This window comes from Rhamphochromis longiceps, linkage group LG11 (assembly GCF_057381845.1).
Source record: "Rhamphochromis longiceps isolate RC_006_pf linkage group LG11, R_longiceps_female_GT1.1, whole genome shotgun sequence".
Classification (NCBI taxonomy): Eukaryota; Metazoa; Chordata; class Actinopteri; order Cichliformes; family Cichlidae; genus Rhamphochromis; species Rhamphochromis longiceps.
Genome location: NC_140567.1, coordinates 31,140,499 through 31,168,490, shown reverse-complemented (window position 1 = coordinate 31,168,490; position 27,992 = coordinate 31,140,499). Strand labels below are relative to the sequence as shown.

Sequence of the window (27,992 nt, the reverse complement as noted above, 5' to 3'; positions counted from 1 at the left end):
GCAGCACTTCCTCGAGTGCAGCTACTCTAAGACCTCATTTGAATTTCTTTGATCGTTAGATATGTGTGAGCTATCTTAGGTTTGACACATCAGGTGGAGTTTTCAATATTAAAATTCACAGAAAACCTTCACTCATAAAGAAAAACAAGAAATCCATCAGACTGTAAGAACAACAGATTTTAGTGAATGTCAGACCAGCTGATGCTGACAATCAATTCACACTTTGCTACATTTAACACCTATCAGAAACTCATCAAACTATCATGAACAGCAGTTTGTTACAAATATGTTAAAATTACAGTGTGTGGTAGCAGCAGTCAAATTCAAGAATTCAACATTGTCAACAGGTTGATTTCAATGTCTGCTATCGTCACCTAAAACACAACAAAGGCCAGCTACAGAACGGCTGATTGTGAAAGTAAGTTACATCAGTAACAGTGTTACTAAGTCATAACTGGCTACAGTTACTGGTTCATAAATATTCCTTGATCTCTTAGCCGCCCATATCGTATTAACAGCTTGGGTCAAAAAAAATCTTTCTATATCATCTACTTGGTACTTGGTTTCCATTTGATTTGGTGTATTTCAGGTATTACAGGCTAATCATCATACATAGATACGCAAGACCTAATTGTTTCCATAATCTACAATTATTGTTCTAATTATACAACAGATCTCTCATCTTCTAACTGATTCTAATTGATTTGTATAAAAGTTGTCCACCTGCTTAAAAGTTGTCCTTCTGTATTAAAAGTAAGAATGTATTTCTTCCATACATACGCTAGCAAAAAATAGATTTTTTTTTTTCTTTTTAAACAGAAACCCATTTATTCAAAAAAGGAGGCGGATGATTGTTGCACCAAAGTGTCGTCTACTGATCCAAAATGCGTGTTGGATCCTACTTTATCTTTTGATAAGGTTCACTGGAAAATTATTCTGGGAATCATATTTTTTTCCATGCATGTCTAGATCGAACTGCATTTTTAAACAATATGAACAGATTTTCCTTGATTTCACAAACATTTTAGACACGCTTTGGTCAACACTGTAAAACGCATATTTAGATTAGAGCACTTTTCCAGAATTGTCCATTATTGCAGGAACTGTAACCTTGAGATGATGTTAAAATGAGCAACTTGTTTTATTCGGGGCAATTTAATGCAGAAACTGGGCAGGACTAACTTATAAGAAACAAGAAAAGTGTGAAAACAGGAGAAGGAATGTTTGATTTTTGCTTTAAATAAGGCAGGGTGGCTTTAAACATTCCAGTTAATGTCCCAGTAGAGCGGGGCTGCTTTCTCTGTGGCTGTACCCATGGCCTCCTCGCGCTGCTCAGCATGTACGGTAACTAGGTCCTCTTCTTCTGAATGAGCTAAATGTGTAAGGAAACAGGGAAAAAAGAAATGATTGCAGAGATTAAAAGACTGATTTACCATATTTTTAGGACTTTTTTCCATGTAAGCTGCTTTAGATTAGTTTGCTCTCTATAATCTTTGTATAAATGAGCTTCCTGTACTCAGCTGACACTCCTACAGCCTCATAATTAGGGATGGGTATCAAAAACCGGTTCTCGTTGAGAACCGGTCCCACTGTTTCAATTCCTTGGAATTGTTTGCCATTTTTGCAAAGGATTCCCTTATCAATTCCAGTCACCCCAAATGACGTCACCACATTGCGGAGCATCATTTACCTGGCAGGAAACATGGCGGCTCAAACGCTCAAAAGTTTGATTATGCTTTACGAGAACAGATGACATCAGGGCAACTTGCAATACTTGTAAAGTAGATATTTCATTTAAGGGAGGAAACACTACGAATATGCAAAAGCATTTGCTCACAAAACACGTGATGACCTTAAATGAATGTCATGTTTTTAATTCCACTCCGGACTCGTGAATCTCAACCCAGCAGCAGCGGTAACGTTTGCACGTCCTCTCCCGTTAATGTGGCAGGTAAATAATCAACTAACAGTGCATATTATGTTAGCGCGATCTGCCTTATTACAAAACCTGCCATTACTGTGCATTTAGGTGACCATGATGAGAGAGACAGACAGAGTCTGGCTCAGATGCTGGCAGTTCTCGCTGCAGTCTACCGGTAGCGTCTCCTTTCAGGCCAGGATAGACGAATGTCACCGAGCAGTGACTAAGTTTGTGCTTAAAGGCTTGCACCCATTTGCCACAGCAGATGCCCCCGATTTTCGGTAAGTGGATGTGTTTAATTGTAGGCAGGGACATTACTGGATATTCTTGTGTAATTGCTACAAAATAATTTATGTTATACTTTGTTATTGCTACAGAAGAATATTTATTTTATTATTTTACATTTACAATTTTTTTCCTGGGGACCCTGTGACACCCCATTGAAGAGCCACAGGCTGGATCTCTTAAGATCTCACTGTTGGGTTTGTAAGGCCATGTTACTCCTAAATTTCTATCTTATTCAAAGAGAAGATATAAAACAAAGTTCTAAGCTATTCGACCTTAGTGTTCTCCTTTTTTAAAAAGAATCGATAAGAGAATCGATAAAGAATCGAATCATTAAACAGAATCGAAAATGGAATCGGAATCGTGAAAATCTTATCAATACCCATCCCTACTCATAGTGGACAGTCTCAGCTGAATCTAAGATATTCTTTCTTGCCCAAAGTTGGTATGTTCAGTACACCTTAACACCTGCAGACACTTTCTTTTAGTCCCACTCTTGGCCATTATGTCACGTTACTTCTTGTACTACAGAGGTCAATACATGCATGTCTGATTTTCTATTATATTGTTCACTCAGACTGAAAAAATATATTTTTTAGGGACTAAAAATAGAGCAATATTTCACTGATCTGATATCTGAAGATATTCTGTTGTAAGGCTTTTAGGTAAAAAAAAAAATATCAGAAAAGTGCTTTTGTATGTAATTTACATTATAGTCACATATTACATTGCAGAAGCACGTGACTGTTTTATAGTAATAGGTGTAACTAATCATGCTCAGACATATGATGGACTTACTTGGCATGCAGGTAATTTGAGGCTCTTCCCACTGGCCACCTGGCAGGCATTTAATGACAGGATTCATTTTCTGGACAAAATCCTCTTCACAGTAGTATCGCACTTTGGTGTTTGTCTCGTAACGCAACCGCTTTTTCCCAAACACCTTGGCATGGGGAACATGGGGGGGCTCACCACAGGAGGCTGTTGGAAACCACTTTGAGTCTTAGATCTTTACTCTTTTTTTTTTCTTTTTTTTTTTTAGAAAAGGAGTTTAAAAAAGAAGGAATTAGGGGAGATTAAAATGAGGTGAACTCACTGACGCCCTTCTTGCAGGTGTATGACAAGTGGTAGTTGCATGGCACGTCGCTCCAGCGGCCTCCATCATGCCACACCATCACCGCACAGTCCTCACCAGACAGGAAGTAGCTGTCAGGCTGCCCTTTGTACCAGTTTTCATAGAGCTGACAAAGAGAAGTGAGCAGATTTGAAATGACATAGTAATCTGGTTGATTGTGCTCTCATTCTCACAGTCATAAATCAGGTGACTAAACAAACCAAATGTAAGAAAATCATGTTAAACAGCTGATAAATCCTCTGAATCTCAAACATGTCAGGTCAAAACTAATAAAACTCACCAGTGGGTTTCCATCTGACCAGCGGAAATCTCCCTCAATGGTTCTGTCATTTAGTCCAATCCACTGATATTCTCTGTATTTTTCTAAAATTAGCATAAGAATATATGTATTATATATATTGTTTATTAAGTCATTGCACTTTTTTAGGACAATTTGTAGACAGTTTTCTGTTTGTTGCCATTTTTTTTTTTCAAATTAGTAAACCCTATTTTTACTTCTGAGAAACACTGCCACTCTAAGATGCTCGTCTTATATCCAATCACCTTTTGCCAATTAACCTAATTAAATTATGTTTGTCCAGCTGTTTCTGTGTTGTACTGTGAATAATGCACTTTATGACATTTGCAAATCATTCTGTTTTTATTTGCATTTTACACAGCATCACAACTTTTTGTTGTGATAAAAAAAATGCTTCATGTTCCCAATGTAACATTTATCCACAGCATGTAAACAATATACTAATATATTTTCACACTTAAACTGTTTGTCAGCAACAATAATTTGAATTAAAGTATGTTTTGTGAGAAAATTATGAAAGAAAAAAATCTTTTGTGGTACACATTCCTGCTTTAAAGTTCTCTGCTGTTTTGGGAAGCCGGCTGCTTTTCACATCCTTACATAAGAGTATCAGTTAATAGGATCAGTGCCCACTGCCTGCCGAGCACAAGGAGCCGCCACCACAGCGATGTCAGATAACGATGTCATCGCCCCTTAGCAAGACAAAATACCAACAGCAGCTGTGAGTCACTGCCATGTTCTTGGAAAGAAAAACAAATTCCAAGTGATGAAAGACACGAGAGGTTATTGTTGTGTCTTGTCTGGAGAAAATCTCAGCGTCTCGTTCCTAAAACAAACTCATGACTTTTCATTTTTTAACAGTTTGACTCATGTTGAAGCATGAAAAGTGACTGGTTTGACACCTGCCTCTGCATGGCAAGGCACAAAACCCAAAGAGAACTCAGCTATTAGAAACAACAAAACTCATACTGTCCTTTGATTGGGAATGTGACTGTTTTTTACAATGAATTTTAGATTTTATGCGTGGAGAACAAAATATATTATGCATTACTGACCACTGTGCCAGCATCTACCAACGTTTCTCCACTGGGATTAGGTTACGGACATTTGAAACAAATGAACAAAAATATTTGTACTTATTTCAGTAACTAAACTTAACAAGTACCATTAAGTTTTTCATGGGAGCAACCCTCATACTCAACTCTGCTGCTCAACCCACACATGCGGGGAAATAAACAGGTTTTCCAACTGTATAGGACTTACTGCCACAAAGCATTATTACAACAAAGAAATAAATGACCAAATACATACTTTCTTACTTTTTGTGACAGGTTTATTTTTTAATGTTGTGTAATTCAGTGTATGCTTCTTAGACATGAATTGCATTTTTCAAGTAAGTATTTCAAAGCTTTGCAAGATTACCCAGTGCAAACATTAAAAATATACAGACAATCTAAAACTTTGTCATCATTATTTGTGTGATATACTTGACGTTTCTTCAGCTTCAAGAAGTAACATTTAACTCGTGCAGTCAAATGATGTTTTTGCTTCCTGATTACAAAATCTTTGATAATCATATGAGTCACTTGAGTCATGTTTTACCATTGATGTAGTCCTGCTCCTCAGGAGTCATGACAGAGAGCAGATGCCCGCCGCACATCCGACAGTGCTGCTCAGCTGCCTCCCAGCTCTGCCGCTTGCTAAAATGACGGTAACAATATCCTTGAAATTTCTCCCAGCCTGGCTCACACATCTCCAGGTCTGAGACAGAAGAAAGGACAGAAAAATATCAAGAAATGTATTAAGTCTGAATAAGTAGAAAGGTTGGCTTATGTTTGGAAGATTGTACATCTGTATTTTATGGTGCTATACCTTTCTGGCAAAAGTCTCCTCCATAACCAGGTAGACAAAAGCATCTTAACGATTCACCGTCAACACAAGTGCCTCCATTCAAACAGGGATTCTCCAAGCAGGAGTCTGTAGATATGAGAAATGACAGTTATAACAGAGATCCAGAAATATTTCAGATGTGTGCATTATTCTGTATCTGTGAAACTAATATTTATGAAATTAAAAAAAACTGCATACTTTATTCATTGTATTAAATTGTCAGAGTCCATGTATACAAACATTAATTTCCCAGCTGTTTTCTATGTTAATGGGGATAAAATTGCATATATGTGTCTTATTTTATTGACAATTATACAACTTATTGCTTAAAAACTCAAAATACACTTAAAAAAAGGAACAGATTATAAAGATAAAACTGCTCAATTGACTAGTAGGCTGTCTGATTTTCAAATGTAAAACCCCTTCAAAGACACACCAGCAGAGGGAGCTGTTGCCTCAAACATGGTTTCTCCAAATTAGTTTCCAGTATTTACTCTGTTAGTCAAATTTTAATATTGCAAGTCATTTAATGTCATTTTAAAAATGGGTTTCTTTTTTAAAAAAAACAAAAACAATCTAACATTTTTAATTCCCTGAAGTGATCCTGCACATTAAGAAAGAACATCCTTCATTCCAGACTTACACATGAAATACAATATTTGAACTATAACTACAACAAAATCAACTCAAGGGATTTATGAGTCCGTGATGACATGACCTGGCTGTTCTTTACACTAAAATAACGAAATTATGTAAATAACAAATCTAATCTAAACTAATAACTGATCCATCCGTTGAGTTGCGTCAGCCTGAAGTCTTAAACCAGCAGTATAGGACTGGGCTATTTGATGAAAATCTAATATCGATATATTTTGGGGGGCTCTATCACAATGCACGATATATATCGCAATATGTCTTGAGCCGCAGTGCCCCTGGTACCGGGAGCAAGCAGGAAGCTACAGTTTAACCCTCTGTGCAGTATAAAATAAAACTCCACATTTGGCATTTTCCTAATCACACCTTACTCTTCCCAAAACACTGATAAGCATCAGCTGCTGTTTCTATTTGCACTTCTTTCTGGAGTACAGATACCTGAAAAGCCTCCTTGTCCTGCAGCTGAAACTTTGGCAGCAGGCAGGGAGGCAGCCATGGCAGTCTGCTCGTTCCCTTCAAAATACACAGGGTATATGGTGGGAGCAATGATAGTCATATCACTGTTGTCTGTGGTCAGTGCTGAGCTGGAGATCTCCTCCTCTTCAGGACGCCATGTGCATATTTTAACTGAAGGCTCGTCTGTGCCGGTCACCTCCATACTACCATGGGATCCATGTTCTGCTGAGACATTTCACAACATGTTCACAAGTTAATTTTAAAATCAGACAACAACTTTCTTGGAGTTTGTGTAAGTTGTCTAGCTCTCCGTGAGTAAATAAATATGTGGCTTATTAGAAACAGATATGTCCAGACTTCAGTACAACGCATGTAAGACGGTAGAAGAGGTTACTGTTAGATAAACAAAATATTTTTTGTGAAGTATCTAATTAAGACCTTTAGAGGAGACATATTATTCACAATCTACTTTGCCACTGTTGTGTGCATAATTAGGTATCCCCAATGTGTCAAGAGACATAAAACATGAGAAAATAATATTTCTTTGATTTCTTTCATTTGGATCAGCAATCATATCTGTGGACCAATAAAATTTGCAGCTGTGGTGGCAAGCACAGCACTCCATCCATAAATAGATATGCCTGAAAAGCAAGAACTCATAAATGAAAGACAAACTAAGGCAGTTTGCCACTGTTACTTCACTGCTACAGCCACCAGAGCATGTCAAATGCTGTGCTTTTGCTGAACGAGCAAAGCTGGGTCCAAGTATTTGGAGGACATTTGAAAAGAACAGAAGATTCATTGATTTACTATTATTTTGATAGAAAATGGAAAATCTTAAGTGTGCCATTACCTTGATAGGCCGAAGATATGCCAAAAGAAGTCAAGAAGCAGGTTGCAAGTTTTTGCTTAATAGGTTAATAGGGCACAAAGTCCTGCTGTTAGAGTGATGTTACCAAGGACGAATGACCCTAAGGTTCATTGATGCTTAGATAGAGTGGCATATGCAGTAGTCACATCCACATGAATGCCAGTATCTGAACTGTCAGAGCAGAACATTGCTTGATCTCTTCTAATAGAGGTTTTCTCATCTACATTTTTTTCTTAGTTTCTTGTGACTGAAATGTGACATATGGTCTAATTAACCACCCAGAAGCCGCTTTCCATTTTTCTATAATAATACTATGTCTCACACATGACTTATGAATGACAGTGATTTCATACAATGGTCACTTAAAAAGTAAAAGTTCGTCATTAAAAGGTTACCATTTCCATCAATGTCAACTGACTCACAGTCAACTGAAGGAGCTGTTACTCCCGTTTGCAGCTCTACTGTGTCTGACAGAGATGTTATTGTAACAAACAGCAGCTCTTTTGGAGTTATAGCTAAAAACATGTTAAAAAAAACCCCAACAACAAAAACTGGATGGTACAGGCCTATAAACAAGGGTTTATGAATGATCTGCATGGTTTCTTCAGCTAAAACTTACAATACACATACTGGGAACATGTGCGCCCTACATTTATTTGTTAGAAAGGGGTGTCGGACCCTTTTAAACTTTACCATTAATGGTCCCGGTGTTGATCTCTTGCTCGTTAGAAGCATCATCAGTTTCCTCAGGAGCAGCAGGAGGCTCAGCGCTATATTCTCGATCAGACCGAGACTCCTGTGGTGTGGCAGGAGAAAGCTCAGGTTCCCAATTGGGTGTGAGTGTTAAATGAGGGATCAGAGTGATTTTTATCTCTGAATGAGGTGCATTCGTGCCAGCATCACCATTAACTCCTTCTGAATTGGTGTCCCCTGAGTTTTCTGGGTTTTCTCCTGACGATTTACCTGGTCCTTCTGTGACATCTTTATCGGTCTCCTCTGGTGCAATATTTGTGATATTTTGGGCTGTATGGAGGATAATCACTGAGCTGTCTCCTAATCCCTCCATTTCGGGTTTATCCTGAATGTCGTCCAATGGCTCAGCCCCAGATGAAACGTTGCTTTCTGGTATGTAGGTTATTATCTCTGAACTGGCTTCAACTTCAACAGGAGGAGGAGATAAGGTTGCAGAGATTGGGGATCCCAACAATAAGACAGGTTGGTTTTTTAGAACAGGAGCGTCGATGCTGAGGCCTGTGTCGTCTGAGAAAGTGATGACCTCCGCAGTTGAGATTACAGTTGGAGGGTTGTGTCCACTCTGCTCTGCCAGATCATCTGTTGCCACGTCTCCTGAAGTGCTACTCAATTCCTCAGCGCTATGCTCAATTGGGATGGAGGACTCCGTTACATCTGAGTGGGCTTGAGTAGGATCGTAACCTGCAAACAAAAACAAAAAAATCTCTACACTTCTGAAGCAATTTAGACTGATAATGGGGAAACACAATGCATGGTATAATGCTAAAAACTAGTAAAGTAGCAAAGAAAAGTAGCATTTTGGGTATTGGAAATATAAAAACCGTTTACAGGCCTAGACAGAAAATTGTGTTTAAGATATACATAATGTCACTGTGGGTCATTTGGGCAACTTTTTGTTGGATGCAGATGTGGACAGGCAGGTGGGCTGACAGTACCATTTAATGGTGCTCAGAAATAATGTAGCAGTGTGCAGAACAACATACACACACACAATCTCTACCAGTAGATGAAATATACAACCTTTAGAACTCTAGAAACTCTAGAAAGAGTAACTCTTAATGAAAATAGACTGCCATTTACTCTGAATGACTAATCAAACAATTTAAACTACAGCTCTTATTTAACCATGTACTATTTTTTCTATATTTTACATATTTAACCACATCTAATCCATGGCTAGTTTTAGAATCACTAGTTAACACTTTTGGGAAGAAACCCCCAGACACAGATGGAGAATGACTGCAGCCAGGGTTCAAACCTTCCTGCTGTGAAGGCACAGTGCTAATCACGGCACTACGACCCGTCTTATGGGCTAAATTTCACATTTAAATCTCACTTACTTGAATCAAGGTTTGACTTAGTGACCACTTTGGTTATGGCAGTGGTGTCCAAATCGACTGTCACAGAATGCTCCTGTTCTTCATCTGGAGAATCATCAGCTGTACTTTTATCAAAAGCAAAAGCTGGCATCGGTGAAGTGGCAAGAACATCTGTTACCTCAGTGTGGAGTGAAGTCATTGCCACTGATATCTCCTCAATAGTACCAGTGCTGGCTTCTTCTGGCTGTTCTGAAGCATCATAAGAGGTGCTCACATAGACAAGCTCAGTCACTGAGGCATTTTCCTCAGGGACATATGGAGTGTGGTCCTTTTGCAAAACAGGTAAATCCCACTCTTGATGCACCTCATCAGCTCCAGATGTGGCATTACTAACTGGCACATCTGGATTTTCAGTCATAGAAATATGATGCTCTGTGGGTTCTCCACTTTCTGGATCTGCCACATCAGTTATGGGTATAATGGAGTAATAACCAACTGTAACTACATTATCTGTGTTTGGAGAAGGGGATGAAATTATATACGACTCCTCGTGATCTGTGTCTGGATCCTCTTCGGGTGCTGGCTGATAGGACTCAGGGTAGTTGGCTTTCTTTACCAGTTCCCAAGTGTCATTGGTGGACATGTGCTCTTGGTGATCAGACAGAGGAGTTGCAGTCTGAGGAATGTCTGCTGTCAATTGTGATATTGTCACTGTGTGAGCATCGACAGTACCCTGCTTTATTGGATTTGTAGTCTGGGCAACTCCATCTGTCATTGCTTCACTTTTGCTGACATCCTCCTGCGAGGACGTAGTTACAAAAACAATATCTTGGCCAATATCCTCTGGCTCAGTGGCTAAAACCTGGGGAGAATCTGTGTAGGGGCCATTATCACCTGGAGAAAGAAACATAATTTGAAAAAAAAAAAACTGAATTCACAATATCCTTATGTTTACTGGGATCTTCATGGCAATAAATGTAAAATACCAAGTTGAATTTTACGTAATAAAGCTATATTTCTTTTCTGTCCTTTTATCCATGAAACTACCTACAAAAGCACCGGCACTGAGGGGACAGAATAAACTCAAATAGAAATTACACGACTTGCTCTCTTACTTCTGAAGCAGTAGACATCATGTCGAGAGTGGGTCTCAGGAAAGCCCGTCTGGTTGCTGTATCTGTAAACGGTTCTGACCCCAGGTTCACCACCTCCACAGCGCTCTCTAGGGGTGACAATGGGGTACCGCACACTCCCGTCTGCCAGCCACCCTGGGCTGCAGTGATTTAGTCCGTCATTCCAAGCTGCATAAAGCTGAGCAGTGGTGGCCAACTCTGCACCATGACTGAGACAGTAGGCCTTTGCCTCACCAAAGGTGAAACGCTGGGGGGTGGAGCCATGGAACACCTCACCTTTCAAACAGAGAAACAATAATGTTGACATGTTACTTTTGCTACATTTTTACTAGTGATGTGCGATACCACTATATTTCCTTTCCGATCCGATACCAAGTAAAATCCAGGGTGGTATCGACGATACTGATCTGATACCGATACTCTGTACAAAAACTTAATGCTTCATTGTATTTCATAATACAATATATAATTGTATTATGTAATTGTAATAATAATATAATAATATAGCTTCATAATGATTACAGGACATCAGACTACTTGTTCTTATTGCTTAATAATGCAGAATTATCATATAGAAATTCAGTTCGACTCAACATAAGCTCATCATATTCTGTGATATGATTTACTCTGAGGTGTTTGACGAGGTCAGTGGTGTTGCCACAAAACCTCACTGTCTTGCCACATATATCGCAAACCATGTCTTGGCTGTTTGTGGCGGTAAAATACGTCCACACATAAATCAGTTTACGCTCAGCTATTGTTGCGAGTGCGCACGACAGGGGCTGTAACACATTTATACAGCCATATTTCACATATGACTATGAAAGGTGTAAGAAGTAGTTCCTTCCAATTTAGACGATCTGAATGATATAGTTTCTTTTCACTGTGTTCCTGTTGATGAAAAACTACAAATTTACCCCAAAGTACTAAAATATGAATATTTTAATATGAGAATCGATTCTAGAACATAAATTGTTGGTATCGGAAGAAGATCCGCACACCACTAATCTTTACATACTATGTCTAATAAAGCGGGCAATTGCCATAAAGGTATTTTTGATCATTAAGGGTTTCAAGGCATGCTTTAAGTGCAACTAGGCGGCGATATGCTTGCTCAGATTTAGCAAAAGTTTTTACCAAAGTTTTGAGAACCCCAGTGATCCTCTAAAAATAAATTGTTACTAATCATAGAAATCGCTTTTATGCTAAAAGGAAAGAAACAAGCAGGTTTTACACATTTAACACATCACAGAACCATATCATATTACTGAATCTGCAGTTATTAAAACTGGTGACAAAATATACAAAAAGAGTACAAAAATAAGACACAGGTTTTATCATAAAATACATTTAACATTAAAAACTTGTGAAATGCATTTTACAAGTTTTTAATAGTTGTATTACCATGAATATTCTCCACATAGCAGTACACGTCATATAGCTCATCGGGCTCTAATAGTCCATAGTTCCTCACTCCTGGCAAGCCATCCATGTCTCCAAAACAGCCCTCTCTTGGCATCTGAATGGGGTATCTGTGGATGGAAATGCCAAACATCACTGAAGCACCTCTTCTTCTCTAATGGCAGCACTCTAAACATGGCACTTGTGTAAGTACATTTGTGAGTAGGTCTTGAAGAGCTGAAATGTCTGGTTTGAGATCAGATGAGTGACTCTCAGGTACTTGACAATCTCTGTGTTATAATGTGGAGAGCATATCAAATATTAGCTATCTGAGTGGAGCACTATCATCCCCCGAATGACTGACCTCTACACTAAATGCTCTTTTTTCTACATAGAAAACAACAAGTCAATCTACAATGTCAGGCCTGATGTTTGTTTGGAGCTGAAGAAAGGATTTGGATTGATTGCAAATGTACGCTGAAAACAACCTTGAATTAATTCACATAAAATGCTTAAAAGGCCAAACATTGCCAAGTAATGTGCCCTGTCCTCTCAGGTCCTCACCTCACAGAGTGGTCTGAGAGCCAGCCTGCATCGCACTGCTCATATCCGCTGTTATAAGAAGCAAGTAGCTGCTCTGGGGTAGCGATGTCAGCCCCGATGTCCTCACAAGCCTCTTTAGCCTGCTCAAAGGTAAAAGCGTAGCGGCTGGATGCATCGCGGTAGTGAAACACCACACCTGCAAAAAAAAGAAAAGCTTTGTGAAATCTGTGCAGATCTTGTAAAACATGTAGTACTAAACAAGCACTCACATAAACAGATATCACAAAGAAAAGTACATTATTGCAGAGCACATTATCAACATGATAAAATCAAATCATAAAATTATAAAAAAAAATAACTTAACTAACTGCGATAGAATGCACTTTGCAGTTTAATCTTTTGACTTAGCTTTAAGATTCCTGTAATGGTTTCATTACTCCATCGGTGGCTGTTCCAAAACACAAGTATTTTTAAGCTTAATTGGCTTCAGCTGAGCATATGCTGCTTGGCTACATGCTGAGAATGTCACCACTTAAACAAAAGATGGGCTGCATGTTGTATTCACCGTGATTGGGATTCGTCTTGTATATTAGAAGGGGACATGAAACGCTATACATATAAAGGCTAATATACACCATTGAGCCTGCTCTTGAAAAACAGACATAGGTGTAACATTGTCTGTGAAGCTGGATTTAAGAAATAAGTGCTTTAAAAACATGTTTACGACCATCTTGTGTCTGTGAGTGTGTCATGACATCATGTGTTTGGTTGGTTGCGGCTAACAGACTTAGTTTAAGCTAAATAGTGATAGAATCAATACCTCAGTGGAAAACAAGGACTAATGTAAGTCTATTAGCCGCAGCCAACCATTCAACCACATGACGTCACGTCCCCTACTGACAGAAGACAGCAGTAAACTTTGGCTTCAAGGACTTTTCCAGCTTTAATCCGGCATTACATCTATGTCGGTTTTTGAGAGCAGGGCTCAGTGGTGTATATTAGCCTTTATATGTGTAGTGTTTCATGTCCCCTTTAAATTAATTAAATGGAATCTGAAATGAATTCCTTTCTTCTGTTAACTACAAGAAGAAGTTGGTTTATTTCCTTAAATTTACATCCCAACAGCCCAACCTTATTGTGACCTTAGTGAGCAATACAATGGAATTCTTGTCATTATTTAATGCAAACTTCGTGAAACCAGCATTCAGAGCCTGATATATTAGCTCACAAATTACTGTGGTCAGAATATCCATATTGTATTGCTTTGAGAGGGCAAAGTCATTCATCACACATGCTGAAACTGTGCATACTATTGATACAGAAACAGGAGAGAAACAGCAGCTTTTCTTTTGTTCTTTAGGGAACGGTTGACCTTATTCCTTTTCATCGTATTGACTGGGACACTTTTCTTTGACTCGGAGTCAAGACACACCTGACTTACACCACCGACTCACTCATACCTGGGCAAGGCCATTTCACTATTTTACTAAGTCATTGTGACATTATTGCTTGTGGAATAACTACATGATGTGGTTCGCTCTGTTTATTTTAGTACGAAAGGTGGCACGCATTGCTTTTTTGTCTGTGTAAAAAAGTTGTGCTTTGAAAAGCATCACGCACAGCAAAATGCACTAAAAAGACATTGAAGGAGATTTTGCCATTCATCTAAAAGAATGTTGATATTTATTTGAAAAGGGAAGGTGAAAAACTTTCAGGTCGCTGAAAACATCTCTTTACATAAAGTCAAACTCCACTACAGGCCTGTTAAATAAACTCCCAGTGCACAGATTTCTTGATAACAGCTAGATATAAACTCCAAATCTGCTAAACTTTCACCTCTGAACCAAAGTTAACCTGATTCTAGCCTTAAATGATTGGAATTATGTTGAATTCAATCATTCCCTGTAGTGTTTCAGACTAAAGACCAGATTTAGCCCAGAAAACAACATTCATGGACAAGTGATGCTGGAGGTATATCTGTGTAGTATCTATCATTATACTGTTAACAGTAGGAACATTTCACAGCTAAACAGATAAAAACAGATGTTTTAAATCTCAAGTAGCAAAACCTTGACCATCAGATGTATAAATAAGTCAGTTTCTAATAGATTCACGACTATCATTGATAGAAATTACATTTGCGTGTTATTCACTGTGTGAAAGCAGCTAAGAGTAAAGTTTCTAAAATGATTCCGAACTCACTGCACATGTTCATAGTATTTGGTCCATGGCCATTAATTCATAAACAATTTAAGTGTAGCTTAATTTTAAAAGGGAAATTCTTAGTATGTTCATTTATTGACCACATTATATTATGTTGTTGACTGACAGTCTGATAAAAAATATATATATATATATGTCTCACCTTTGACCTTGACCTGCACAACATCATTAGCATCCTCGAGACCTTGCTGCACCTCACAGCGGTAAAAACCAGTGTCGTTCTGCCTCACGCTCTCAAGACGCAGGGTGAGGTCAGCGGGGGAGTAGGCATAGTTGAACAGAGAGGCCCGTTCCTTGTAGGCCTCACTGACCCTCACTCTGTCACCACGGGCCACCAGGATCTCTGTCTCCATGCCATGATTCAGGATACTCCATTTAATCCGGGGGACAGACAGCACAGCGTGGCGACCATTGGTAGAGGGGGATGGCGGCGGGTGTGCCAGAGACACCAGGCAGGGTAAAGTCAGAGAGCCACCGAGCACCGCAAACACAGGTTGGGTGGCTGGGATGGTTACATGGAGAAGCTTCGAATCATCTGAGAAGAGGCAAGCTTTAAAGTAACAAGCGACCTTTTGTAATGCACTCTAATTTTTTATAAGAATCAGATGAGAAGGTCAAGACCACTGTCATGTTTGTGTGTTAAGTACATATCCAAACCCTCACAACCATGCCTTTCTAACTTTCTCTCTAAAATGCTCAACCTGAGATGCCCCTTATATACATTCATATCTGGTCACTGTACAACTCTGCTACCTTTAGTTTTACCTCCTGTCTTTTTGCTACCATATCCAAACTAGGCATCATAGTGTAGGTCTCACTGCCACCTTCTAAACTGTCCTTTTTCACACTTGCTGCTATCCTTCTGTCACATATCACCCTTGACACACTCTCTTCTTCACCTCTTTTATGCACCGGCTGACCCCAGGCACTCATTCACCTTCACTACCACCATATTTGCATTATCTACCACTGAAGCAGTAGAGAGCAGTGATGTGGCTGTAGTGAACACGTATTTCAAGGTGGATTCGGGGGGAAATGTAACTAGGCGTAGGGTGACCTTGGACGGGAAGAAGAGGTAGTGAGTGAAGGTAGATCCAAGGATGAAATGGTGGAAGTTGAAGAAGGAAGAATGTTGCAGGGAATTCAAGGAGGAAGAAATTGGGCGATATGGTAGAGTTACCAGATGCATGATGAAGGAAGCTGCCAAGATGGTGTTTTGTATATCCTATGGACAAAGGAAAGTGGATAAGGAGACTTGGTGATGGAATGAGAAAGTACAGATAAGCATTGAATGGAAGATTTTGGCAAAGAAAAAGTAGGATAGTGAAGGAGTAATTTGAGGCTGTGGTTTACAGCAAATAGAGAGGTGGTAAAAAAATGAAAAAGGCTTATAGTGATTTGTATGTGAAGCTGGAGACTAAGGAAGGAGAAAGAGACTTGCAGCATTTGGCTAGATAGAAAGACTGAACTTGAAAGGATGTGCCGGAGGTTAGGATGATTAAAGATATAGGTGGTAACATACTAACAAGTGAAGAGAGTGTATTGAGAGTGTTGAAGGAGTCGTTTGAGGAACTGAGGAATGAAAATGAGAGAGAGAATAAGGCAGATGGAAAAAACGGTTCCTACAAAGCAAGTGAGGGCAGCTTTGGAGAGGTTGGAACTAGGAATGTGATTTGTCCAGAGGATATGCCTGTGGTGGTGTGGAGATGTCTTGGAGAGAGCGTAGTGGACTTTTAAACCAGATTTCTGAACACAAATTTGGAGAGTGAGAGGATGCCTGAGGAGTGGAGAAGTGAACTGGTACCGATTTTCAAGGACAGGGGTGATGTACAGCGCTGTAATAACTACAGATGGGATAAAGTTGATGAGCCATATCATGAAGATATGTGACAGAGGTGTTAAAGCTAGGTTAAGCAGAGAGGTGACGATCAGTGAGCGGTAATATGGCTTCATGCATTACAGATGTGAAGTTTGCTTTGACAGGAGCTGCGCTGTTTCTTTGCGTATCTAGTGAAAGCATATGATTGGGTGCCAAGAGGGGAACTGTGGTATTGTGTGAGGAAGTTAGAAGTGACAGAAAGGTATTTGAGGTTGGTGCAGGACATGTATGAGGACGGTGAGACAGTGCTGAGGTGTGTGATAGGAGTGACAGATGAATTTCAGGTTAGCACGAGATTACATCAGAAATTGTCTCCAAGCCCTTTCTTCTTTGCGATGGTGATGGACAGGCTGACAGATGTGGGCAGCCAGGAGTCTCCGTGGACTGTGATGTTTGCGGACAATGATGTGATTCAGTCACTGGTAAGTTCAAAATCAAACTCTGGTGGGTAAAATATGAAACATGGCTGAGGTTTTAAATAACAGTGTCGGTGTCCAAAGCAGAGGAAAGTTGACTTAAAGAGAGGGAGACATTACATTTAATTCATGTTTGTCAGACAGTGGATGAACCGAGGGTGTGCACCAAAACGCAGAAGGAAATGTGAATCACATAAAATTACTCTAGAAGAGCCCAAGAATAAGAAAGAAATGAAACTAGAAATGAGCATAAAAGGTCAATTTTAATTAGCTACTTCTTGGGTTATTATACATACTATTCATTGATGACAATTGTGTAAATATTTGTGTTTTAGTAATATTATATAAATTAGGGACACACAAACATGGCTCAGCCACTTCTCTTAAACGTAGACACAATGATGTTTCAACAAAATCTAATGTTAGCTAAATACAGTTACAGCTTTCATCCTGATGATGGTACTAGATGAAAAGTTAAGGGATTGCCTGTTGATATACAAAATGAGCCATTTGATTACTTTTTCTTTAATTTTCTTATTCTTTTGCTGACACAACGAAAGAGCTACATTTACATAGCGGCATCAATTAACCTTGATTTTTAGCTGGAACACTCAGATACCTTTGAGCATGGCTTCCACAGGGTGCATGTCAGCAAAAACAATAGATGACATCAAATGATTTAAGAGGACCCTACTGCCCTAAAATGTTAGAGGTCAGGTGTGATTTAATGAAGCTGTGGATGTCAGTAGTGGATGGCAGTGGTGAAAGTGACGGAGATAGAAAGGGAGAGGTGCATACCAGGCTCATGGAGGGAAGTAGAGGGCGATAGCAGGACAAAGAAACAGATGGCGCACAGCAGCGCACGCAGAGGCACATCCAGCCTGTGGGTAAAAGACAAGAAAGGAGACAGAGGGACATAATGTGTGAACCTGAATATGACAAGGAGTTCTCCAGTTTGAACAACATGTCTTTTAGGCATACTACTTCCTAATACCCTATCTTCACTTTCAGTTATAGTACCCAGTGCATTAAATTTAAATCCCTTTTCATCAAACAAACAAAGAAAAAATTCTAATTAAATTAAAAAAAATAAATGATGAGTTGAAGTGCAAAAGAAGCAAAGGTTCTGTCACAGGAAGGATTATTGTCATTATTTTTCTTAATAAAAACAAATAAAACATATTTTTTGTGTTACAATATTGTGAATTAATCTAATGCTTTACATGTTATCATTTGTTTCTCAATTTTTGTCCAAAACCTGCTAAAATACATCACTGAGGCTTCCCAACAACAACAGTAAAAACAGATAACTCTTCTCTCTGGATGATGTAACATTCAGAGCTACTTAGGTGCTTGCATGTCTTTGGTAACTTCAATTTCACAAGCCGATGAAAAGCCTTTTTTTTTTTAACATTGACACTTTTTCAGTTTTCTTTCTTGTTTCTATTTTGTTTGTTGTTAGGTTTTTATTTGTTACTAAAAATGACAACTGCAGTCACCCGTTTTTGAAAGGGTCAAACACTTTTGATGTCAGCCGCTGAAATGCAGCTTTTAAAGAACTACAAAACAGTGTGAACTTGACTTCTTGTGCCAATAATGCAGCCTCACTGAAAAACTTGAAGGCAACTTTTTAGAGTGCACTACTTTTATCCTTTTTTAAGCATTCTTGGTTCATGACATTGTAGACAGCTGCAGCTGCTGTTCCACAACACCTGACAGCAAGTATCTGCAAATATGAGTGTCTCACTAAGGAGAGAATAAAAAAGACACGCACTGATTTGAGAGATTCATCAAACTCAAAGCAGACAGGTAGTGACACCTGCTTTCATATCATGTTTAAACTGTCTAATAAAGCCAGTGAGCGGATAACATGAGCATCTTTGCAGGAAAAAATGAGAGAATGATGAGCGTAGCCATCAAAAGTAATGCTGATACAACCACAAAAGATACAATTTAGAACACTGCAGATAGGAAACACAAAGGACTTTTTATAATATTATTAAAATAACACCTTCAAGAATAAACTAAAAGCCACGAGAGGCTAAGACTGGGCCTGCATACTTCAGTGATGCATTCTCCAAGAATAATGATTCACTGAGATAGAACAGCTTCAGCTGTTTCACCTTACTGACTTTTAGTTAATGATTTCCAGCTTTTTTTCATTACTTTAGCTAGCCAGATTCATTGTGTTTATAACTAATAGTTTTATTTGTTTACTCTAAGAAAATGATTTTCAGCTGTTAGCCATGCATTTAGTGAAATGCTTCAACCATTATTTACAATTTCTGACTACATTTTCTATTGACTATGTGGGAAAAAGAATCATGCTATTTGTGGATAGAATCAGAAAATACAGAAAAACAGAACAAATTTATTTATTATTTAGCTCATGATATTCATGGGAAACTACACCCAGGTGTTCTGAGAAAAAAAACACAACCTTGAGTCATGATAAATAATATTAAAACAAGTAGTTGTGCAGATTAAATTTTTATATAAATTAATTATGAACAAGTTTGTTCGTGACCGGCTGTCACAATCAAATATTTTCATCAGCACTGTTGTTTGTGTTACTAATTTTTAGTTATATTGGGTAAATATTTTGAACTTGTATGTGTGGGTGTGTGTGTGTACAATTATCATTCTTATTCTTAGTTTGAGCTTGATGTGAGTTTAGTCTTCAAATTACAATTACAATGGCAACCTTCTCACAACCCTTTCGAGGCCTGTTTGAGAGTTAAAACTTGGTTTTAGGGTTAAAGTTAGGATCAATTTTTAACAGACTTTTTTTCAAGTCACGGTTAGACTGTTAGGTGTGATAGTTAAGGTTATTTTAAGGGGCTATGCAATGTATTATGTGAATGAATGTTCCCATAAAGCTAGCTTTTCAAACATACCCGGGTGTTTTCGCTTTTGTGTGTGAGTCTGAGTGTGTGTGAGTCTGAGTGTGTGTAGGAGACAGAGAGAAGGACTGCCTGTGTGTCCTTGGAGCTTTGTGGCTGCTGTGAGTCAGACTTCAGGAGCTGTGGAGTGTGAGCTGAATTCTGATTTCTAGAAAACTCCCCGGAGGGTCAGACTGAAACCCAACCTCCAACTTAACTAGAGTTACCATTATTAGCACCTGTGTTACCCTGAGCATATTGTCTTTTGCTTTTGGTGTCCTGTTTTCCTTTGTTGTATTTTTTGGTAGTCCTAAGGGTATGTTACACCATTTTATGTTATCTCCTATCTGCTTTTTCTTCACAATGGCAACTAACAAACAAAGTGTGAAAGGCTTTTATCCAAGAGGAAAAGGCCTTTATATTACGAAGAGTTGCAGACAGGCTGCCGAGCTATAATATTACATTCTTTCCTCAAGAACTCGTCATGCAAGTTAAGACCAAAACTCAGTCAGTTATTGATTATACTTTAATTTCTACTGTAACAGCTTGTGGCCTTAGGACTTAAAATAGTCTTATAATCTGTTTTTTAGTAAAGAAAAACCTTCATGAGTTTGTAATTTATTTCTAAAGCTACGTTGAGAATAAAAAGCAACAATTAAATTCAAAACCTCTTCTATCTCTTTTTTCTTTTTTTTTTAGTTAGAATTATCAACAGATGGCAGATTATTGGCCAGATGATTCAACCACAACCAAGCAAAAACCGAGCAGGTCACTCCTTCCCACAGGGGACAAAACCTGACAACACTTCGCCGGTGGGTCTGCATTAACGAGAGGTTCAACAGGAGGAAATAAATGAGGCTGAATGAGAGTAAATGGTTCATTCAGACTCTTAGATCTTTTATGCAAGCTCTTTTTACAAGTTGCCTGTGGAGAGGAGAAGAAGGTGGACTGTCTGTCTGCCTTAGCTGAAGATGAATGTGCAACTCTGGAATCAGACAGTTGTGTCAGTGAACGTTTCCTTTTGACTGAAAGGAGTATTAAACACGTGATGACGAGAGAAACTGAAGTTTGTTTTATAGTCTCAGCAGAGACAGACTTCTAATCAAAACAGGATTAATAAATAATCGCTCAAAGGCTCTTATAATGGACAAATATGAAGGCTTTGAAGGCTTTGAAGGGAGAAATGCCACATGGGATAAAGCTGGCCGTTCAAATCAATTTAACCGAACAGAGATTTAGACTGACAGGTACCGATATCCACTAAACTTAAATGGGAACGGGCTAAAGAAAAGAAAAGTGAAATTCACTAAAAATTTGTCATATGAGAAAGAGTGCCCTTGAGAAACATTTACATGTTACATAAAGATTACCAAAGTACAGCTCAGCACATAAAAAGGTGTGGGTAACAAAATAAATAAATGTAATTTAGACAATTCAAACAAGTTTGATTTTACATGAGTATTTTTATTTTATGCAACTTAATATTTTACCACAGAATTTACACGGTCCCTTCCCCTGCTTTTGTTTAGCGTACATCATCACTATAAAAGAGGGTCTCCAACAGCTGCTCCTCAAGAAATCCCATCTGTCGCTGGCATCAGCATTGAAGCCTGGGCTGGCTTCAGTGTCGATGCCAATTACGAAGCACGATACTCAGTTCTGTCTATTCTATTGCACCAACTATTGCACTTTTTACAAAAAATAAATATGTGGACTGATTGTCTGCTTGATTACCAGCTATAATCTTAAAAAGTTTAAACATAGTTGCACAAATGAAATGCTGATGTCTGATGTCTGACACCTTTTAGTCAATTAGCTTATTTGACTGGCTGACTTCAATATCTCCTGGCCAAATAGATAGAACTCAATTCTATCAATGGGAATTTTGCATATGTAATATTACTAAGTGTTACTGTTAAAGAGTTCCCACATTTGATGAGCAAAGTAACCAAAAGCAGAACACTTTGCATGACACCTTAAGGCTGTCAAAAGCAAATGCATTTCCAATTTCACCCACAATCTTACTGGTTGCTGTTTTTTTTTTTTTTTAATATAACTGGGATGTCAACATCTCATCTACAAAACTAGGATTTATTAAATGAGCACAACACCAGCTAGCTTGACTTGCTGATAAAATCTGAGACGCGAGAGATTTAGATGTCTCACATAGAGTATCAATGAATAAAAAGCAGCATACAAATATGAAAATATTGTAAAAACAAAAGAAGAAGAAGAAGAAGTTCTTACACATAAGTATTCACACAAAGAGATATTTTATTAAGATCATTTCAAATTCTAACATTAATAACTTCTATAATAGTTGAACAAGCTTGAGTAAATAAGACAGTAATTGCATCTTCCATGCTCATTTTATTCATCTTCAGGTCACACTGATGTGAAACTTTCTGCAAACTATCAGCTATCTGTCTCCCTCACTTGATAATTCAGCTCCTCTGTGGGCGTAGCCTCCCACCATGACCACATTTCCACAGGGCATGAAGTTTATAGAGACACACAGAGTGAAGGAGAAATAACAAGAGAGAGAGCTCTTTTTTGCCAGGCAATGGATGCATTCTGGTCAACAACAGAAGTGCAAAGTCAGGCATCACAAGTGACTGAATAGTCAGTGACTTCACCTTAAGGGAAATGCAGTGAGGGCCAAGAGAGAGGATGTTTGACCGCTAAGTATGCCAGGAAAGGTCATTTGAGGCTGGAAGGGAGGTAGAGGGGGTGAACTACATTCTTAAGGACTGCACCAGCTTTGTGAGAGTTTGGCCCATTTGTCACTTTACCCAGGATGTGATGAGAGGGCTGATGCTCCAGCAGAAAGCTAAGTGCAGCACACATGCTGACATTTCTGTAAACGGGTTGACTGCATTACTGCATCTTTAGAGCATCAACCACAGTTAAGTGTTTGCAAAAAAGAAGACATTGGAGTTCTGTCATTGTGAATTTCAAGGAAAATCTACCTTTAGAATTACACTAAGCTTGACACACTAAAGGTTTATGACAGCAGTGCTAAGTTTACAGTTTTTAGAATTATTTCACACTTTTTCACTTTTTGGAGTTTTTTTGAGTGTTAGGTCTTAGAATACTGCCTCAGATATTTGTAAATTATGTGATGCTCTTAAGTTCATCAGTGCTCCAGCCTGATAAGATTATGAATACGAGGGGTAAAAATTAGCTTCCAAAAGGTGTCTTAGTCTCACCCTTACAGATCGTTTTCACTTTGGAGAAAGAGTTTGTATTTCCCGAAAAGAACTGGAGGAGTTGGCTGAGGAGAGAGCGGTCTGGGCTTCTGTGCTTGGACTGCTGCCCCGGTGACCCAGATCTTTACTGGCAGTACAAAGGGGATGGATGGATTTAGCTTTCCTTAGCTCTTTTATTTACAGTAAGGAACATGCAAATCTACTTATGTTAGTTAGCATCAAAGCTGTAAGAAGAATTTACACAATAGTGAAGATCAAACAATTTTTTCTCTTACTGAATCATATTAAAGCTGTGGTATGTGTGCTTTAGTGACCAGTAGAAGAAGCTACACTTCTGAAAGACACTAGGACCTTGAGTTGTAATACAATCAAAATCAACTTAGAGGTTGTTATTTCATGTATCTATATAATGTCTATTTTACTACTGTAAAATCTATATTTTACTACTGTATTTTTACAGCAAAAACATCCTATTGTAATAGCATTTACAATAAAGTCGCTTTAAATTTTTTTCATTGTACTGTAATTTCATTTGCAAGAATTGTATTAAAAATAAAAACATATTAAAAACGTGTTAACATTTTTTTTACAGTATCTTACTGCTATCTAGCCTCCAGTAAGTTACTGCTGAACTTATGATAACCTGTTCACAGTTTGTGTACAGTTTAAAGTTACTGTCACTTTTTTAAAAAAGTATTTTCATATATATATATTTATGCTAACCGACATCAGAAATTAATTATGAAAAAAGAAGAAGTTTAAACAGAATTTATAAGTACTTTTATTAAAGGATTCGAAAATAATAAATGCAAAGGAACTCAGTAGCACCGAAAGCCTTTCACCACACAGTCTAAAACTGCCTCTTTTTGCTGCTGTCATTCAGATTTAAGAATGGATTCAAAAACTACTTGCCAGCCCATCATTGGTCAAACCTGACCTCCACTGTACCCCTCCATTTTCTCTAAGAAAGGACCCCCACAGTAAACTCCTGTCGCCCCTCGGCAGATCCTCACTACCCCATCCCACCAGTCCCACATCACACCACCTAGAATGGATCAGCCTGCCCATCTCCAGGGGCAACCTGAACACCCCCACCTCCCACCCCGAATAGACACAATCTGACAGGAAGCAAGGAGCAGCCAGGGAGGGCTGGAAGCAAGAAAAACCTCAAAGAGAATAGGGGAGGCAGAAAAGAAGAAAGAGGCTCCATACAGCATGACTGAGTGCTGAGAGAGATGTTAAGTTCACAGGAATGATTTGGAACAGCTCACCAGGCAGCCTCAGGCAGCAGTCATGTCTTGTTAGCTGTTAGCCGCTGACTCTGTGCGCTGGAGGGCAAAACTTTTAAAGCAGTGACAAAAGCCATAAGCTACAAGTCTCTGGGTGTTAGCTACAGCAGCCGTTAGACTTGTGTGAGTTTGTGTGTGTGAGTGTGTTGTAGTCTGTGTGCCACAAGCCGATTAGGCAGATCTGCTGTGAGTTTTAAGGGCTTATGCCTCAGACAAAGTGAGAAAAAACAACAGCACTGGTTTCATTATATACTTTTTGGAAGAGATAGAAACTTGCTGCTGCTTTAGAGAAGCAACACCTTTTGAAGTTATGGGAAAGGGCAGTGAACACAATGACCTGATTGCTTATGGCCCCCACAGAGAGCCAGCTGTATCATCTGTTGCTGAGAGCCCACAACTAATTGATTGAGTTAAAATTTACCCTATTGGAAAACTCCACTCGCCACATGCTTAAATAGAAATTAACAGCAACATTTACATTACATTTACCATATCCACTCAAAAAATGAAAGGAAGTGATCAGATATGCACCAAGATGTAATGCCTTTTACGATTCTAGAATAAAGTAAAGCTGATCAATACAAACAGATTAGCCAAGTCAAACCTTGGTCCTTACATAAAAGTGGTTATATAAACATGGAAGGGTTGTTACATTCTCTAAAATCTATTATGTGCTGGGTTTGTACAGATGCAGTAATTCCATTTGTATAACAGCCATTTCCTTGAGGCAATGTGTGAACATTACATTTAAAGGTCAAAAGAATAAGTTTCTTAGTGACTCCCATATGTGCAGAGCAATCTGCATATCAAATTTAAGTTGATGAGTTTCTGCAATGTTCAGAGATCAAATTGTTGGTCTTAATTTCTCTGCAACAGGTTTTTAAGAACAGTGCGTAATATGGTCTGTGATCGTGTAAGTATGTGAATCAGTATGTAATGGATTTTAACAGCGCTATAAATTGTCTTTCCAGAACTCTGTTGATCTACTGAAACCTCTAAATTTAAACCACTGGATCAGGCTTCACATATAGAAGATGAATAGACAGAAGTAAAAAAGTTCACGGATTATGATACTGTACACTTTAGATGTTCAGAATTTGGAATGAGAAATAGATTCTGTATAAAGGATTGTTGGTTACACAGAATTCAAATGAAGGACTGTTTCTTTTTATTTTTTAGTTATCGAAAAGGTTTGACTTTGGAAAATGAACTTAGTAGTTTGTTAATATGTAAATTGGCCCCTAAAATAAACAGTAGATCTGCATGAGTTCTGGTGCTTTTCTTTTCCCGATTGCAAACGTTCACCTAACTGCCCAAGTTTAAATCAAAGTTTTTTCCATGTGGAACAGTAATAATAATACCCTATTTGAATTCCTATATATGAGACTGACAAGAAAAGACATTCAGTGATGCTGTCTGAACAAGTGCAAGCTGACTTATATTATAGAGAAAGGTATTTTCAATTATTATATGAATATTCAAATTAAGGCCTGTATAAGTAAACAAAAGTGGAGAGCTGCAGGATAACAACCAGGTAACAATTCAAACTTTTCTCATTGAGTGTGAATGTAAACCCAAGATTCAGCACTTTACATAAATGCTGAATTTTGTATTTTTGTATTTGTAATTTCTGATGCAGCACTGAAAATTGATGCATACACTTGTACATTGTGTTGAATATATGTGACGTTTTTACAGCTAAATGAGGAGAAAACACATCTCAAACCTGAACTAATTAACTTTGAAACTGTTTCTCCAAAGAGAAAATAACAAAAAAGGAAATACATCAATAAATAAATAAATTTTTAAAACTTTATTTCTATTAAGGTATTGATTGCATGTTAATGGCACAGTTATTTCCACTGGCTTATACTTTTTTCTTCTTTTTTTTTTGTGCCATAATTGATTTATTTACTTACTTACTTACTTACTTACAGGTTACATATATTTATATCTACCAGGTGCAACATAAGGATAACAAATTTGGCTAAATATATAAGACACAAAACCCTGAAAACAAGTAATTCTGCAAGATGGGCATTTCACCTTTGATGCCTGATGCACAATGTGCTGATTCTTTTCCTTCTATTTCTAGCCTATTTTTAAATTGTGCTATCACTACTTTTTTCTTTACAACATCCGATTATTACATCTAGCTCTGCACATGCTATCACTAAACATCTCTGGGGTAACGTTGTGATGCTGAGGTTGTTAAGTGATGCTGTTAGCGCACTACTTTGTATTACCAAGCTGTATCACTCATTGTTCGGCATTTCAAGTGTAACGATCCCAAAAATTCGTTCCATAGAAATGCAAACGGTGTTTCGAAATAAAATGCATGCGTAGCAAGGTCAGAGGCTTAAACAAATATCAAACACGGCACAAAAAGAAGTCAAAAACCTAAAAGCGCGTTTTACACTAATGAAATTCGCAAAACAGATATAAAGGACTTACTTCATGTTTAGACTTCTCGGCTTGGTTTTGCAGAAATTAATCGGCGTCTCTTCTCGAAGAAGCCTCGGCACAGGTGCAGGTGTTTGTATCTATTTCCCGACCGAAATTCCTCCAGGAGTCTCTCACTGCTGAAGCGACTGCAGATGAGAAGTAGAGATTTTCACTCCCGTCCTTCCCCGCCACCAAAATGAGAGGAGGTGGAGAGAGGAGAAACTGGGATGTGAGCACTTTTAAAAGCCCAAGAACTCCCTCCTCCTCCTCCTTCTGCTAAAGAATGAACAAATGAGGATACTTATCATCAGTATCATAAGCGGGTCGTCCCCATAGCCCATAATTTGATGCTGGTAAACTAGTTCATGCATTCATTACATCTATAAGACTATTGTCATTCAGTGTTATCTTTCCCCCCCTAAAAGTTTCCTAAAAAGCCTCCAATTAATCCAAAACGCTGCAGGGAGAGTGTGACCAGGTGCAAGAAAGAGAGGTCATATTTCTTAAATACTGGCTTCTCGTCATTGGCTCCCTGCTAATTCCAGAATATATGCTAAGTTTAAAATAGTTCTCCTGACATATAAAGTGTGGTCTCAACTTTTAAGACTTAAAACTTTCCTTTTGATAAAGTTTATAGTTAGGGCTCAATCGGGTGAGCGGAATCATACCTTACTTATGCGGGACTTCACGTGATACACCATGCAATTATTCATCTCTTACCTCTTTTCACCCCACTGCAGCATGACATTAAATGTTCTTCTTCTCCCATAGCGTCGACGGTTAAAGAGTCAATAATTGACATTTATGGCCACTAGGGGGAGGAACAATTCCATAAGAATCTGACAAAATGCTCTAATATATAATGCCCTTATTAAGGGCTAATGCCTGCAGTCTAACCCAGATTTCCAGCAGACTCAATAAAATTAGCATTCAGCTGTAGTCTCAAAACATTACCACTCACAATCATGTCTGGATCTCCAAAGAAGGAAA

General features: G+C 38.4%; 1 protein-coding gene across 2 annotated transcripts; it reads right to left on the bottom strand.

Annotated features, from left to right (window-relative positions):
* Window positions 1–132: 132 nt before the first annotated feature.
* Window positions 133–27,180, bottom strand: bcan (brevican). Of its 2 annotated transcripts, none has more exons than XM_085423638.1 (15): window positions 27,012–27,180; window positions 17,976–18,058; window positions 15,025–15,417; window positions 12,681–12,855; window positions 12,120–12,247; window positions 10,698–10,991; window positions 9,604–10,476; window positions 8,204–8,944; window positions 6,622–6,864; window positions 5,512–5,616; window positions 5,242–5,400; window positions 3,622–3,704; window positions 3,303–3,447; window positions 3,005–3,187; window positions 133–1,372 (listed from the first exon to the last, which is right to left on the bottom strand). In XM_085423638.1, the coding sequence occupies exons 1-15, from the start codon at window positions 27,014–27,016 to the stop codon at window positions 1,257–1,259; spliced, it is 3,726 nt and encodes a 1,241-aa protein (XP_085279764.1). In that variant the 5' UTR covers window positions 27,017–27,180; the 3' UTR covers window positions 133–1,256. The 2 variants fall into 2 exon arrangements, with proteins under 2 accessions (XP_085279764.1, XP_085279765.1); XM_085423639.1 differs by having other exon boundaries at window positions 6,622–6,861.
* Between the last annotated feature and the right edge of the window lie 812 nt (window positions 27,181–27,992).